The following is a 17,982-nucleotide window of genomic DNA, read 5'->3' as shown; positions in this document are numbered from 1 at the left end:
CAGTGGTTAAGAAGACTTTTAGCATGCTTGCCTTCATTGCTCAGACCATTGACTACAGGAATTGGGACATTATGTTGAGATTGTACAGGACTTTGGTGAGGCCACCTTAAGTACTGTGTACAGTTCTGGTCACCGTGCTATAGAAAGGTGATTATTAAATTGAAGAGGATTCAGAAAAGATTTATCAGGATGTTGACTATTTGAGTTATAAGGATAGGCCTGAACTTTTTTTTTCACTGAAGCATCGGAGGTTGAGGTGTGCCCTTACAAAGGATTATAAAATGATGAGGGGCATAGATAAGGTGAATAGTAAAGGTCTTTTTCCCTGCAGTAGTGTGTTCAAAATTAGGGGACATATTTTGAAGAGAAGATTTAAAAGGGAGCTGAGTGGTAATGTTTTAACACAGTGGTTTGTGTGTGAAATTAACTGCCAGAGAAAGTGGTGGATGCAGGTACAGTTACAGCATTTAAAAGACATTTGGAAAGCTACATGAATCAGAAAGGTTAAGAGATATGGGTCAAATGCAGGCAAATTTTAATTTGGGAAATTTGGTCAGCATGGACAATATGAAATCAATTGTTAAAGTTCACTTGAGAATGTAACTTTTAAAAAAGTTTTGCGATTTACATTTGAAAGAACTGAAACCAACATGGTCATTCTAAAAGATGAGAGACTTAATAAACAATCCAGATCTTTTTCAATATATAATTTCAGTTACATCACACTGTAAACTTGTGCTATAAATTCTGTGTCTTATGATCTTATACTCCACAACCACCTGATGAAGGAGCAACGCTCCAAAATAAACCTGTTGGACTATAACCTGGTGTTGTGTGATTTCTAACTTTGTACACCAAATATGGCATCCCAGGCAAAGCTTAACATAGTTGATTACCTTGGTACAAAAACTTATTTGCAGATGGAAAGCTGCTTCTGACAAGGCCAGTATGCAATCTGTCACAAGAGGCAGGTGAAGCTTGGAAAGTCAAAGTCAGAGATGGCATTTGGAGGTTTGTTCTTCCCATCAATGCCTTGCTTCTGTTTTTGCCAATGTTCCTGAAGTTGTATTTTCACAAACAAGCCTTTTTTTGGTCAGTAACAAGCTATTGCTACAATTTCTTGTTAATGGAGGACTCACTGTAGTCCACATTAATGCATATATAATATATATTACAACACATCAATAATCATAACCGAGTTTACTGTCTTCATTGTCAGTAGGATTTGTCATATGCAAGATGGATTCAAAAACTAAATTTTTTTTTAAAATATGCTAATTGCTTAAGCTTCTATTCCTCATTCCATTAACATGTCTTTAATATTGATTACAAATTACATCACATTAAAGAATACCCTAATGTCAAGTATCCAAACTGTAAATTCACTGACCTCCCAGAACAGTTGCCTTGTGTTCCGGATCCAGTTTCATTTGAGATCCTGTCCGCCCTCGCCCCTCCCCAGCTACAGCCTGCTCTTCTCAGTTGTTTAAATTCACACAGGGCCAGGTTATAGTCCAACAGGTTTATTTGGAAGCACTAGCTTTTTCAGCACTGCTCCTTCATCAAGTGATTGTGGAGTACAAGATCATGACACACATAATTTATAGCAAAGGTTTACAGTGTGATGTAGCTGAAATTATATATTGAAAAAGACCTGGATTGTTTGTTAAGTCTCTAAAAAAGTCACAGAATCTTACATAGATTCATGCAGTTTTTGAGCAAAATAAAAGTAATTCTGCAAGTACAAATTCACCCCACAAACTTATTTGTGTATGTGTGCATGTGGGTGTGTGGAGGGGGAGGGGGAGGGGGGGGAGAGGGAGGGGGAGGGGGAGGGAAGGGGGCAGGGGCAGGGATTATGAGTGTCTGTGAGACAGTGTGTATGTATGTGTGAGTGAGAGTGTAAAGGAGTATAAGTCTGTGAGAGGGTGCGTGTGTGTGTATGTGTGAGCATTATTCAGTTTTATCTTAGTTTTCTTGAATCTTATTGGAAGCACAAATTTCATCCTTCATCATCACTTCAGCATTTTCTTGGAGAAAGGCTCAATTGTACCAATACTCTGGACAGTTGTAGGCAGGCAAAGAGATGATAGATTTCGCACCATTTTTCAATCAAATTCAGATAGGCTTATTTTGAGGTGTTTTAACTCATTGAGTGTTGTGACTGTAACCAAATTACATTAGACAGATTTTCTTGTAAGTTTAAAAAGGAGCGGGACTAAATGTTTATTTTTTTATCATCTGAATGTATTCACACAGTGCCCACTCTGAAACACATGCAATAAAAAGGTGATTAGAAGGTGAAGAAGTAATATGCACTTAGACTTTCAAAGGAACTCCAAAATTTTACTGTTTACTTTGACTCTTTTAAGATAAAAGCTTGAAATGTCCCTTATTCAATGACTAAAGAAAGGGCATTTGGAAGTTTCATTAATTAATTCATGGTGGTTTACTGCTATAGGTTTCTGGCTCTTTCTGTCAGTGCTGTGGAATCTCTGTAGCTACAATCTGGTGTACCTTTTCAAAAACAAATAAGAGAATAATCCTACTTTTCGGCCTAGTGAGACTAGGCAGTCTCTTTCATTTTCTTGGCTGGGTCTTTCCCTCTGACTGATATTCAAAATCTGTCTTAACGAATGTTCCTTACCACAAACTGGACTCTGTCAGTTAATCATAGTATTGGTTTATCCATAGTCCACGCCAACTGACTTTCAACTTCTCTTCTCCTTTAAGGCCAACCACAAGCACCTTTAACGTATTAAAATATTCCAAGGTACTTCACAGGAACATAATGAAACAAAATACAAACACTGAGTGAATAGAGGAGATATTCAGCCAGATGACCGAATGCTTGGTCAGAAGTAGGTTTTAAGGAGATTTTAAAAGCAAAGTAGAGTGAATCTCACCAATACTGGAGTCAATTAAGGTTAGACTATTGCACCAACCCTCCATTTTCCTAGCTGCAACAGAGCATCTTGAATCTAACACAAATTACCCACAGGTGTAGAGATGACCTGGAAAATTGTTCAGCACATGTCACTTCAATGCCAACCCAAAATCACTCAAACCACTGCATTTTCAAATGTCACTGAATTCAAGTTATTAAACTTAAGTGCGAAGATGATGCTTCTCCAGGTCACTGTAAACTCCTCCCAAGCATAGGGTGGCACGGTGGCATAGTGGTTAGCACTGCTGCCTCACAGCACCAGAGACCTGGGTTCAATTCCCGCCTCGGGCAACTATCTGTGTTTGCACATTCTCCCCGTGTCTGCGTGGGTTTCCTCCCACGGTCCAAAGATGTACAGGTTAGGTGAAATGCTAAATTGCCCATAGTGTTAGGTGAACAGGTAAATGTAGGGGAATCAGTCTGGGTGGGTTGCTCTTCGGAGGGTTGGTGTGAACTTGTTGGGCCGAAGGGCCTGTTTCCACGCTATAAGTAATCTATTCTAATCATATGATAAAATTGGTCTTTCCCTGAACATCTTGAAACCTTAGGTTCTCTTTCAATCAGTTCCCACATTCCTACACATCCCCCTATTTATTTAAATCTATGAAATATCTGGAAAACTTGGAGCATTTTCTGTATCTTGGGAACCCCCTCTCAACCAAGGTAGGCAGAAATGATGAAATTCATCATTGCCTCTGAGATGCAATCTTTGCTGGCTGAGGAAAAGAATATTTCAAAACCAGAATTTCAAACCCAAGTAAAAGTCATGGTTTGCCCAGCAGCAGTGATTCCCATACTCCTATATACTTTCAGCACATCTGGTCAACCTTAAAGTACTGGTGAAGAACCATCACTAGTAACTTTATAAAGACAAAGCAGACAGTCTAAGAACAGCTCCCTTTTCCAGTATGCTCAGCATCAAAGTATTAATCATGCAGAGTCAGCTGTGCTGAATGAAGTTTGTTGCTCATATATCTGACACTAGACTCCCAAAACAAGGTTTTCTCTCAGAAATAGTCACAATGTGGATACTCCTAAGAGGACAGTGGAAATACTTAAACGGATGTCCAAGAAGCATGCCTGAAGAGATCAAACATTCTCATTGATGTCTGAGGGTCTGTGGCTTGCAGCTGACCAAAATGAAAAGTGAAACAATCATAGGAATTCCTACAGTGTGGAAACAGGCCACTCAACCCAACCAACCCTCTGAAGAGCATCCCCAGACTCACTCCCTACCTTATCCCTATAACTTTGCATTTCTCATGGCTAATCCACCTAACCCACACATCGTTAGACACTATGGGCAATTTAGCATGGCCAGTCCACCTAACCTACACATCTTTGGACTGTGGAAGGAAACTGGAGCACCAGGAGGAAACCCAAGCAGACATCGTGAGAATGTGCAAAGTCCACACAGTCGCCCAGTGCTGGAATTGAACCTGGGTCTCTTGTACTATGAGACAGCAGTGATAAGCACTGAGCCATCGTATTGCCAAAAAATCATGAAATGCATTGAGAGATTTTTCTAGGAGCAGGCAGAGGCAAAGTTGAAGCCCCTTCAAATATGTAATCTGCCTAAACCTTAGCACTACCTGTGTCACGTGTCAGAGAGTCTGCAGACATTATTAATCATCAACCATGGAACCAGAGTAGAAACATGTCATCCTCAGTCTTGTTGAACTGCTTGAGATACAAGAAAGAGGAAAGCAAAGCAGAGAGGTGAAGAGATGTAGGGATTGTATTCCATAATCTAAAACTGAAGATGTGTTCATCAATGGTGGAGTGATTAAAATCACATGCTTGAAGAGGCAGAATTAGAGTAAAACCCCTTTTAAAGTACTATCCTTTGTATAATTTTTAAAATATCACTCCTAATAGCTCCTTCTTTGCCATGTCAAAATTCCATTTAGTAAGGTCACCATAAGTTTGTTGTATACTAACAGCACCTAGGTCTACAGTTTGATTGATCCATCTTCTGTTTCTGTGCTGCCAAATGAGTCACAGTTTCCTCTAATTGAACCTTAATGTACATTGAAGCATAGTCTTCAGCCCAGACCAGTGTCTATGCAACAGTCAACAGTTTGAGTTATAAAGAAAGGCTGCATAGGCTGGGACTTTTCGCATTGGAGTGTCGGAGGTTGAGAGGCAACCTTAAAGAAGTTCATAAAATAATGAGGGGTATAGATAGAGTTAATGATTGTTGTCTTTTCCCTAAGATGGGGGATATCAAGATTAGGGGGCACATTCTTAAGGTGAGAGGAGAAACATTTAAAAAAGACATGAGGGACAATTTTTTACATCAAGGATGGTTCGCATGTGGATGGGGGTACACATATAACATTTAAAAAACATTTCAATAAGTACATGAATAGGAAAAGTTTGCAACGATATGGGCCAGGAGCAGGCAGGTGGAACGAGTTTAGTTTGGGATTATATTCAGCATGGACTGGTTGGACCGAAGGGTCTGCTTCCGTGCTGTATGACTCAAATCAGACTTTAGAGTGTGTTGCTAGAAAAGCATAGCAGGTCAGGCATCATCCGAGGAGCAGGAGAATCGACGTTTCGAGTCAGAGCCCTTCATCAGGAATGAGGCTGGGAGCCGTGGAGGTGGAGAGATAAGTGGGACGGGTTGGGGAGAAGGTAGCTAAGACTTTTGCAAGGTCAGAGACCTATGTGCTTCCAATCTTACATACTTTCCAGTACAAAGATCACATACTTCTACTTCCATAGTATCCCCAGCTTCTGTCACTGCCTCAGTCTATCTGCCTCATCCATGAGTTTCTCACCTCTTCATTCAACTGTTCCAATACTCACTTGGTCAATCTCACATTCTCTAGACCCCATAAACATCAGTACAGTCAAAACACCTCTGTTTGTATCCCACCTCAGGGCAAAGACTGCTCACCTTGTTCTTGTGGACATATATTATTTTCTGGTCCTCCGTGGCCTCCAATTTATTATTATAATAATTATGATTAAATTATCCCATGGAATCACAAGTACCTATCTTTTTAACCCCCTCCAGTCGCAGAACATGACTTGTAAACTCTTTATTCTGCTGATGCTAGCCTTTTGAACATTTCCTGCATCCTTTATCACCACTGGACACTTTCCTTCAGGCACACAAGACACACCTAGAATTCCTTTCTTAAGCTCCCCTGCTTCTCTGTTGCCCATTCTTCTTTCAAGTTCCTCCTTAAAACCCAATCTCATTCACCAAGCTTTTGGTCATCTCTCCTCAGATTGTTATTATGATCTTCTGTAATCCATTATCTGAACTACCATTGGTGGTATTCCTGTGAGATAAAATGGCAGTAATCACTCTACTAGTTACAACCAATTCAGTTGTTGCTAATAGTTATATCAAAGAGTATTTTAATATCAATGCTTAAGCATTTTAAAAAGAAGAATAAAATCTAAATGTGTATTTGAAGCTGACTTTAAGAATTAATTTGTCAAACTAATTTTCCTTATGAAACAATTCAACTTTTCCCCTTTTCCTTAAAGGAAATTGGAATTAATAATTGGTAGATATTTTCATTAAATAGAGAAATTTAAGCCATCCACTTGGAGAGCTATAAATATTAAATGTTAATCAACAAACCACAAAGACATAATTTCTTTCAACATGAAATAGCCTCACACAATGTTGAGAAAATCAAAAGAATATTTTTCTTCTAGCTTTTCAAGTGAGTAGAGAAATGAAAACATTAAGCATAAGTTATAGGTTACTCATAAAATAAAATTGACTGTAAGTGTTATTTTAAAACCGTTCTAAAATAGTGGAATAGGTAATGCTCTGGTAGAAGCTCACTGTCTACTTCTACCCAAGTCTAACTTTCAATTTGTCATAGAGTCATAGAGGTGTACACCATGGAAACAGACCCTTCGGTCAAACCCGTCCATGCCAACCAGATATTCCAACTCAACCTCGTGCCACCTGCCAGCACCCGGCCCACATCCCTCCATACTCTTCCTATTCATATACCCATCCAAATGCCTCTTAAATGTTGCAATTGTACCAGCCTCCACCACATCGTCTGGCAGCTCATTCCATACACGTACCACCCTCTGCGTGATAAAATTGCCCCTTAGGTCTCTTTTATATCTTTTCCCTCTCACCCTAAACCTACGCCCTCTAGTTCTGGACTCCCCGACCCCAGGGAAAAGACTTTGTCTATTTACCCTATCCATGCCTCTCATAATTTTGTAAACCTCTATAAACCTCAGCCTCCAACGTTCCAGGGAAAACAGCCCCAGCCTGTTCAGCCTCTCCTGTAGCTCAGATCCTCCAACCCTGGCAATATCCTTGTAAATCTTTTCTGAACCCTTTCAAGTTTCACAACATCTTTTTGATAGGAAGGAAACCAGAATTGCACGCAATATTCCAACAGTGGCCTAACCAATGTCCTGTACAGCCGCAACATGACTTCCCAACTCCTGTACTCAATACTCTGACCAATAAAAGAAAGCATACCAAACGCCTTCTTCACTATCCTATCTACCTGCGACTCCACTTTCAAGGAGCTATGAACCTGCACTCCAAGGTCTCTTTGTTCAGCAACTCCCTAGGACCTTACCATTAAGTGTATAAGTCCTGCTAAGATTTGCTTTCCCAAAATGCAGCACCTCGCATTTATGTGAATTAAGCTCCATCTGTCACTTCTCAGCCCATTGGCCCATCTGGTCCAGATCCTGTTGTAATGTGAGGTAACCCTCTTCGCTGTCCACTACACCTCCAATTTTGGTGTCATCTGCAAACTTACTAACTGTACCTCTTATGCTCGCATCCAAATCATTTATGTAAATGACAAAACGTAGAGGGCCCAGCGCCAATCCTTGTGGCACTCCACTGGTCACAGGCCTCCAGTCTGAAAAACAACCTTCCACCACACCCTCTGTCTTCTACCTTTGAGCCAGTTCTGTATCCAAATGGCTAGTTCTCCCTGTATTCCATGAGATCTAATCTTGCTAATCAGTCTCCCATGGGGAACCTTGTCGAACGCCTTACTAAAGTCCATATTTATACAACATAAGAATAGGAACAGCCTGTTGCACCTTTCAATATTATTATGGCTGATCTGTCTCAGCTGTACTTTTCCATCCATTCCCCATTTCCCTTTATTCCAGGAGAGATCAAAAATATTTCTATCTCAACATTGGACATACTCAATAATGGAGCATCCATGACACTCCAGGGTGGAGTTTCTAATGGTTCCCAACTCTGTTAGTGAAGAATTTTCTCTTCGTCTTAGTCTTAAATGATCAGCCCTTTTATTCTGAGCTTGACCCCTCTGTGGCAGAGATTTCCCAACTTCATTCAACGCACTCCCCTCTGTAATGCTCCTCTCTCTGCAAATCCCCTTTCTGCTGGCCATCTCTTTGCTGCTTCCCACTCTAGTGTACAGCTACAAGTTAGGTTAGTACAGGCTGCTAGTCATATTGCTTCTCATCAGGGGTCCAACCTAAGGCAAAGTAAGCAGCACTCAGTCTGAAATGATAAAAAAACCCAAACTGTAGAAAGTTAACTCTAGGCTAACAATTAAGACAGCACCTGTGGATATTGAGATTCTATTGCCATATTTGATGAAATTGATTGAACACCTTAATTGCTGCTTTTCACTGAACTTTCTTTCATTGGTAAGTTTCAGGAGACACGGGGGTTTATGGAACTGACAAGTCTACACAAAGAATAAGTCAACATATGATTGTGAGGATGCTGTGTGACAGTAAGGCATTGACAAAATCCATCCATCACTAAGGAATGCCTTATTTGCAAAATTGTATGTCACTTTCAGGATGGTGCACAGATATAAGATAGTTTCTGAATGATAGAAATACTGTGGTTACATACATTATGACATCCACATAGTCGATCACTCATCACCACACCTAGAGTAGAAAATATACATGCATTTGATGAGACACCTCCATTGGAGAGGATATGAATGCATTCCTACGGGAACCAGCTAATCCAGAAGAGTCAAAAGGCAGATCAGGGCAGGACTTAAACACTTAATGGTAATGTCTTGGAGAGTATTGCTGAACAAAGAGACCTTGGAGTGCAGGGTCATAGTTCCTTGAAAGTGGAAATGCAGGTTGATAGGATAGCGAAGAAGGCGTTTAGTATACTTGCCTGTATTGGTCAGTGCATTGAGTAGAAGAGTTAGGAGGTCATGTTGCAGCTGTACAGGATATTAGTGCCACTTTTGCAATACTGTACGCAGTTCTGGTCTCCCTGCTATAGGAAGGATGTTGTGAAACTTGAAAGGGTTCAGAAAACAGGGATGTTGCCAGAGTTGGAGGGTTTGAGCTACAGAGAGAGGCTGAATAGGCTGGGGCTATTTTCTCTGGAGTGTTGGAGGTGAGGGGTGACCTTATTGAGAGTTATAAACTTAGGAGGGGTATGAATAGGATAAATAGATAAAGTCTTTTCCCCAGCTGGGAGAGTCAAAAACTAGAGGGCATAGATTTAAGGTGAGAGGAAAAAGATTTAAAAGGGACCTAAGGGCAACATTTTCACAAAGAGTCTTGGAGACCATATATGGAATGAGCTGCCAAAGGATATGGTGGAGTCTGGTACAATTAAACATTTAAAAGGCATCTGGATGCGTATATGAATAGGAAAGATTTAGAGGGATATGGGCCAAATGCTGGCAATGGGACTAGATTTATCTAGTATATCTGGTCGGCATGAATGAATTGGATCAAAGGGTCCATTTTCATGCTGTATATCTCTATAATTCTATGACTCTAAAAGGTTCACAACTTGTCTGTGTCAATGGGCATCCTGTTAATTTTTGTGCTTCATACAGGAGCAAGTGTTATAATCCAATGAAACCAGTTGCCACAGCTGAAGAAGTGGAAATTATAGCTTACAGAGAAGATTACATGGCACAGTTGGAATAAGTGTCAGAAGGATATAGGAATCCTGTACATTACACTACAATGCAACACAAGAAAATTGAAACTGTGCACCTTATTCGCAATCAATGTTTGAGCCTGCACATGTCTCAACTTCAACTTCATCAGAAAAGTTAGAGGAGACTGACAAACCCCACCCCTCCCCAGGGAACAACTGGTCCAGAAGCAAACAACGTCAAACGCTGGCCCAAGACAGTCTCTTATTGACTAAACAGTCATAATGCAACAGCTGGAAAACTTCATTGGGGTTTCCAGACTCTTAGGAATCCAACAGATGAAAGAGTCAGTGAGATTACTTCATGTTAGCATAAGAGAGCTGTTTCATATTGCCAACAAAGAGGAAATCACATATTTCACAGGACTGGTGAAAATATTTAAAATGCTTTGTCTTCTAAAACAGAACACTCTACGCTAGCGACAGAAACAGTGTTGAATGAATAGTAATCCTTCAGTAACAGTATTCGGAAAGTTAAAAATCACACAACACCAGGTTATAGTCCAACAGGTTGAATTGGAAGCACACTAGCTTTTGGAGCGACGCTCCTTCGTCAGGTGGTAGTGGAGAGCTCAATCATAACACACAGAATTTATAGCAAAAATTTACAGTGTGATGTAACTGAAATTATACATTGAAAAATTGATTGTCTGTTAAGCCTTTCATCTGTTAGAAGTTAAAAATCACACAACACCAGGTTATAGTCCAACAGGTTTAATTGGAAGCACACTAGCTTTCGGAGTGACGCTCCTTCATCAGGTGATTGTGGAGGGCTTGATCCTAACACAGAATTTATAGCAAAAATTTGCAGTGTGATGTAACTTTTTGCTATAAATTCTGTGTTACAATTGAGCCCTCCACAATCACCTGATGAAGGAGCGTTGCTCCGAAAGCTAGTGTGCTTCCAATTAAACCTGTTGGACTATAACCTGGTGTTGTGTGATTTTTAACTTTGTACACCCCAGTCCAACACTGGCATCTCCAAATCACATCTGTTAGAATACAGTGATAGTTTCACTTCTTTCATGTGTAAATCACAAAACCTTTTTTAAAAAAAATTGCATTCTCGGGTTAGCTGTTAACAATGATGTTAGCTAGACAATATGTTGAAGGTGTTGGCCCCCTGTGTTCTCTGTCTGTGCCATGATGTTTAGATTGATTCTAATCTAAAAAGTGAGATAACGGAGTATTCGGAAAAGTTTACTTCATCAGTCAAACAATGATCCAGTCAGAACTAAGATCAGTAGTCCTCAAATTTACTATTCTTTCAAGTTCAAAAAGAATGCATCTGAGAGACATGTGAAATGTCCAGACAGCCTGCATTTTGCAAGTAGAATACGGTGGTGAAGAAGGTGTTTCCTTTCATTGGTCAGACTATTGAGTAGAGGAGTTGGGACATCATGTTGCAGCTGTATAGGGCATTGGTGAGAGCACTTTTAGAATATTGTATTTAATTCTGGTCTCCCTTCAATAGGAAAGATGTTGCTAAACCTGAAAGAGCTGCAGAAAAAAATTCACATGGATGTTGTAGGACTGGAGGGAGAGACTGAATAGGCTGGGGCTATTTTCCCTGGAATGCCAAAAATTCAAGGTGACGTTCTAGAAGTTTACAAAATCATGAGGGGCATAGAAGGGGAATAGCCAAGGTCTTTCCCAGTTTATGGGAGTCCAAAACGAGAGGGCATGGGTTTAAGATGAGAGGGGAAAGATTTAAAAGGGACCTGAGGGGCAACTTCTTCATGCAGAGAGTGCTGTGTGTATAGAATGAGCTGGCTGAGGAAGTGGTGGAGTCTGGCACAATTGCAACATTTAAAAGGCATCTATGTTTTATAATTCTATATTGTGATGTTACACACATGACTGTATAATGGGTTAAATATGGGCAAAAAGCTTGGGAAGAGATGTTGTACAAGGTTTTGAAGATATTGCTGTTCATGTTGCACTATGTACTACACTGCCTAGGGATGAAGACAAGAGATTCTGCCTTAGCTTGTACGTGTAGCAAGTGCACCTTTACGACATCCTAAGGTTCTAAAGATAATGGCTGATCAAATGAGGTTATTCTTATTGTTATCATGCAATACATCTTCTTATCCAAAAATAGTGCCTTTTCTGCAGATACTCTGCGATGGTGTATCCTCTGCCATTAATCACTCGGTTGGTCCAAGACGAAGCATAGGCTGAAGAGGATTAGTAGCAGTGAACTACCTCAAATAACCTTTGCCCAGCACCAGACTGATGAAGATGCTGCAAAGTACCAGGAGTGGTCTGGGAAAATGCCACAGTTTCAATGATTTATTTGCAAATTAGGATTCCATGAGAAGCTCTTCTGACTTGCCTGCCTCCCTCCCAACCAGCTTGACAAAGATCAGGAGTGTTGGGCTGCAGTGCAGCCAGAGATTTGGAAATGGCCTTTTCTAGTAACGGAAGAGGGTTATAATGTGTGTTTAACTGTGCACAAGTGGAAAATGACATCCTCCAGGCTGCAAAGAACACAGGTGTTCTGTGAATCCATGAGCCTTTCTAAACATGCAATGCATGGGACTGCTGCATGCAACATTTTCCATGCTAAATCATCAGTGCTGAAATGGAGGACTTCCATGTTCAGAGCCTTCCTTTGGGGACACCTGCAACATCTGGACAGAGACTGAATATTTAATGAGGGTAAGAAAGTGGAGGGTATGTAGGAGCAGCCTGAACACAAGTCTCTCTTCATTTTCTTTCAAAAAACAAATTTAAATTAAACAAGTTTTTTAAAAAAAGCCCCTAAACAGCCACTGTAACAAAAATCAATTGGTCAAAGCAAAATTGAATGTAAATCAAAATGTTATTGGTGTCGGTAATGCAATCTTACCCTAGTGGTGCCCATTAATCAGGGAAGGCACAAGCACAGATGAAACCACAGAAGGAAGACACACGGTGAGTCTCATGACCCTGCAAATGTCCACTTCCTGGGTTTATTAATGGTAACCTTGGCCAGGTTCAGGAACAACCCACGAGGAGATATTGTTTCTGCTTTTGCCCTCCACTCACACTCAGCACGAGGCTAAAGTGCAAAGAAAACCAAGGAGCAGCACCACGCCACCCCTAAAATAGTGAGGCATAGACTGCTACCTCACACTCCCTATGTACACATGAAACATGAACTCCAGAAGGCCAAAGAAAACACAGGCAACCTGGGAGCCCATGAACCATTTTAAATAGCTATTGGACAGACTGCTCCATGGAAAACACTCCATTCTAAATAGCCAATGGTAAAGGAGAGAACACTTTGTCAAGAGTCGCCCACCAGGAACTCCAGGCACCGCTGAATAGCAGGACAGAATGCTACAGTGGGCGCAGATGGTTGATAAGAGTGAGGATGTGGAGGGTATGCAGCTACAGACTATAAGGAAATGTAACTTTACATGTACTCAAGATTCTCAAATCAATTGTTACCTTCCAGCTGTGTACCCTTAACCTGAATAAGCTATCACCATCAGTATTTTGCTGAGTTTTCAGCCTTGATTCAAGTCTTGAAAAGGAAGTTGAACCCAGCACCGAAAGTGATACAACTTGAATTATAGATATTTCTAATCAGCCTGTTCATGACAGACCTCTGGAGCAGGTTGGACTCAAACCAGATCTTCTGGATCAGAGGTAGGGACATTACCACTACCCACAAATTCCATCACAACATGAACTGAATAAACTAAGTTAATAGCACAGTGCTAATAGTAGGCATTCTTGCATATATTAGCTTTCGAGTTTTATAAAACCAAATGCCGACATTAAAACAAATGTATACCTTTAATACCCATCTTTGCCCTTATTTTCTTTTGAAGATATTGATTCCACAGAAAAAGCAGTAATCTATAACTTTCTTAATGGCTATTTTTCATTTGTGAGCTTGAATAATGAGCATCACTGAACTATTGAAACATATGGACCATGGCAGCTGAGCCCAATTTTGTTATGTAATGACACCAGAACACACATAGGCTGGTGAATAGAATTGTAAACCAAGGCCTGCAATAATTTTTCTCCCCCTCAAAATCTAAGACCATATAAGTCAAGCATTCTTTAATATTAAAGAAAATCCAATTTGCTCAGTTAACCACACTCACTAAATGTTGATTATTTTTTAATGAGAAGCAACCTAAGTGGCTCATTAAGAATCATGTGATACAAACTAATTCCAAGTGAATATAATTGTTTATGTGCAACTGATAAATTTGTCTGTATGAATGAATACTCTGGAGTCCTTATTACCACTCTGTATAAATCTTAGTTTAATCACCTTGTTGATGCAGAGCACTTTAACAATTAAAGTTCTTGACATTTTAAGGCTATGTATGATGACATTTGACCAAGAGTTTTGCAGTTCTGAAGCTTGCGAAGGCTTTGCAGGTTGGGGAAAATACAGGCAAGACTTTCCAGAATGACTCTAGGGCACAACAGATTACAGTTATACAGATAGGCCAGAGAAGCTATAGTTATTATCCTTGGAGTAGATGAGATCCATTAAAGATGTTTAAAATAATAGAGTCTTGATAGTGTAAATAAAGAGAAATTATTTACATTGGCTGAAGAACTGATAATAGGCATGTACAGATTTCAGGTCATTGGCAAAAAAACCATGAGAAAACTGGTGATTTAGCTAGGTCCCACTTCAGAAGTGTTCCTCTGCTTTGTGCTATTATAAATATCCAATACTTCTGAGAGTTCTGATGTTTGAAGACAATGTAATAATCGTACAGATTCAAAAGAACAACCTTTATGACACCATTGCTATATTTATTAGTCATCACAATGCCTCATTATTGATCCACACAGTTGTTAAATAACAGTATTTATGTTCAAAGTATGTAGCAGTTACTTAAGTATATGTGATATATTTAGCCTTTAATTTTAGTTTCTTCTACTGAATAGGTAATGCCTCCCACGAGCAGTCACCCGGAGCCTCTCTCTTGTGATACAACAATGCAGAAGGCACCAAAACATGTCAGAAACTTTGGCGGGGATGACAATCTTGTAGGTAACATCAGGTATATCACTGCACACCAAAACAGTATGTGCATGTAAAAATGATAAGCTGACAAAATAAAAATGGGAGGCATGTTTACAAGTGTCTGCTTGTTCAGCTGCAACAATTTGACTTTGAAGTGAGATATTGTACCAGGAGAAAGTGAGGACTGCAGATGCTGGAGATCAGAGTCTAGAGTGGGAAGAATCAACATTTCAGGCAAGAGCCCTTCATCAGGAATAAGGCTTCTGAGCTGAAGGGGTGGAGAGATAAATGGGAGGGAGGGAGTGGGGCTAGGGGGAAGATAGCTGAGAGTGCGATAAGTATACGGAGGTGGGGGCAATGGTGATAGGTTGGAGAGGAAGATGGACAGGTAGGACAATTCATGAGGTCGGTGCCAAGTTGGAAGGTTAGAACTAGGATAAGATAGGGGGAAGGGAAATGGGAAACCAGTGAAATCCGCATTGACGCCTTGTGGTTGAAGGGTCCCAAGGTGGAAGATGAGGCGTTCTTCCTCCAGGCATCGGGTGGTGAGGGTGTGGCGATAGAGGATGGCTTGTGTGTCCTTGGCTGAGTTGTGGGGGTGGTGTAAGTGTTCGGTCACAGGGCGGTGGGGTTGGTTGTGTGCTTGTTCCGGATATGTTCTCTGAAGCGCTCTGCAAGTTGGTATCTTGTCTCCCCAATGTACTGGTGTATCTGCGGAAGATGGACTGTTCCACGTAACCGACAAACAGGCTGGCATAGCTGGGGCACATATGGTTCCCCATGGCTACCTCTTTGGCCTAGAGGAAGTGCAAGGATTCAAAGGAAAAATTATTGAGGATGAGGACAAGTTCAGCCAAACGAATGAGTGTCAGTGGAGGGATACTGGTGAGACGCTGGGAGTGCGTCTGACTGAATCCTCGCGTTTCCACCAGACAAAAGGAGTGGCCATAGGCACCTGCTTGGGCTCCAGCTCTGTCTCTTTGTCGATTATGTGGAACAGTCCCATCTTCCACAGTTACACAGGCATCATTCCCCAACATTTCCTCCACTACATTGATGACCATATTGGCACCACTTTGTGCTCCCACAAGGAGGTTGAACAGTTCATCAACTTCACCAACACATTCCACCATGACCTTAAGTTCACCTGGATCATCTTAAGGATCATCTCAGATACCTCCCTCCCCTTACTGGACCTCTCCATATCCATCAACGGTGACGGTCTCAACATGGACATCTTCTACAAACCCACCAGCTCCCACAGCTATCTGGACTACACCTCCTCTCACCCTGCCTCCTGTAAAAATGCTATCCCTTATTCCCTATTCCTTTGCCTCCGCCGCTTCTGGAGGACCAGTTCCACACAGAACACACCAGATGGCCTCCTGCTTCAAAGACCGCAATTTCCCCTCCCACATGGATGATGATGCCCTCCAGAGCATCTCATCCACTTCCTGCATCTCCGCCCTTGAACCCCACCCCTCCAACTGCAATAAGGACAGACCCATGACCCACCACCACACCCCCCACCCCCGTTCTCACCTTCTACTCCACCAACCTCCGTAGAAATTGCATCATCCTCCACCATTTTCGCACCTACAAATGGACACCACCACCAGAGAGATGTATTTCCCTCCCCTCCCCATCCGATTTCTGTAAAGACCATTTCCTCCGTGACTCTCTTATCAGGTCCACGCCTCCCACCAACCCATCCTGCCCTCATGGCACCTTGCCTTGCCACTGCAGACATTGCAAAGCCTGTGCCCACACCTCCCCCCTCACCTCCGTCCAAGGCCCCAAAAGAGCCTTCCACATTCGTCAGAGTTTTACCTGCACTTCCACACATGTAATTTATTGCATCCGTTGCTCCCGATGCGGTCTCCTCTACATTGGGGAGACAGAATGCCTATATACAGACCGCTTCAGAGAACGTGTCCGAGAGACCCGCACCAACCAACCCCAACGCCTTGTGGCCGAACACTTTAACTTGCCCTCCCACTCCGCCAAGGACATGGAGGTCCTGGGCCTCCTCTATCGCCACACGCTCACCACCCGACGCCTGGAGGAAGAGCGCCTCATCTTCCACCTTGGGACTCTCCAATCCCACAGCATCAATGTGGATTTCACCAGTTTCCTGATTTCCCCTCCCCCCACCTTATCCCAATTCCAATCTTCCAACTCGGCACTGCCCTCATGAACTGTCCTACCTCTCCATCTTCCTTCCCACATATCCACTCCATCCTCCTCTCTGACCTATTGCCATTATCCCCACCTCCATGCAGGTATCACTCTCAGCCACCTTTCCCCCAGCCCCACCCCCTCCCATTTATCTCTCCAACCCCTCAGCTCAGAAACCTCCTTCCTGATGAAAGGTTTTTGCCCGAAATGTTGATTCTCTTGCTCGTCCGATGCTGCCTGATCTGCTGTGCTTTTCCAGTACCCCACTCACGACTGAGATATATATACCAGTCTGGGATATATACCAGGTACTGGGATTATGTCTGACATGCTGAACAGTTTATCCAACCCACACAAAGACCAAGTCAGTTGTTTTGATTGACGTATTGTTTTATTCCTTCATTAATGGCAATGAAATTGAAAATATTCTAAATGTTGATCTGTTATTCTCTATCCCAAGCCCTTGTGGACACTTGCAATTGACAACTGCCAAAGATAAGCAATTACAAGAGTTGTGAAAGTTCATTATCCAAAGATAGTCTGACTAGAATGGTCTACTCTTGTTCCTATTTCTTATCGTCTAATTTTGCCCTTTATAGTTAAGGGTTTGGACTTTAAAATCAGGGATCTCTTGATTCAACTATTGAGGATGTTGGTGAGGCTGAACCTGGAGTAGTGTGTAAAGTTTTAGTTCCCATATTTTAAAATATAAATGTACTTGCATTGGAGGCAATTCACAAGTGATTCATTTGGCTGATTCCTTGAATGAAGGGGTTGATTTATCAAAAATGGCTACAATGGTTAGTCGTTTATTTGTTAGAGTCTCAAACAACGGGGGTAATTTTGCTGAAATATACAAGATTCTGAGGAGCTTAACAAGGTAAAGGTTGAGAAAGCATTTCCCTAGTGGGGGAACCTTGAACTAGAGGATAAAGAGACAGAATAAGG

The 17,982-nt window shown here is 41.5% G+C and overlaps 1 protein-coding gene across 2 annotated transcripts in view; it reads left to right on the top strand.

The window, feature by feature from the left end:
• cep57l1 (centrosomal protein 57, like 1) overlaps positions 1-17,982 on the top strand; it is a 73,156-nt gene that overhangs the window by 3,244 nt on the left and 51,930 nt on the right. For both annotated transcript variants that reach the window (XM_072552300.1, XM_072552290.1), the window contains exon 2: positions 14,778-14,879. In XM_072552300.1, the coding sequence (XP_072408401.1) occupies positions 14,778-14,879 (102 nt within the window). The remainder of the gene's footprint in view (positions 1-14,777; positions 14,880-17,982) is intronic.

Source organism: Chiloscyllium punctatum, chromosome 3 (assembly GCF_047496795.1).
Source record: "Chiloscyllium punctatum isolate Juve2018m chromosome 3, sChiPun1.3, whole genome shotgun sequence".
Lineage (NCBI taxonomy): Eukaryota > Metazoa > Chordata > Chondrichthyes > Orectolobiformes > Hemiscylliidae > Chiloscyllium > Chiloscyllium punctatum.
This window is presented reverse-complemented; position numbering and strand designations above follow the sequence as displayed.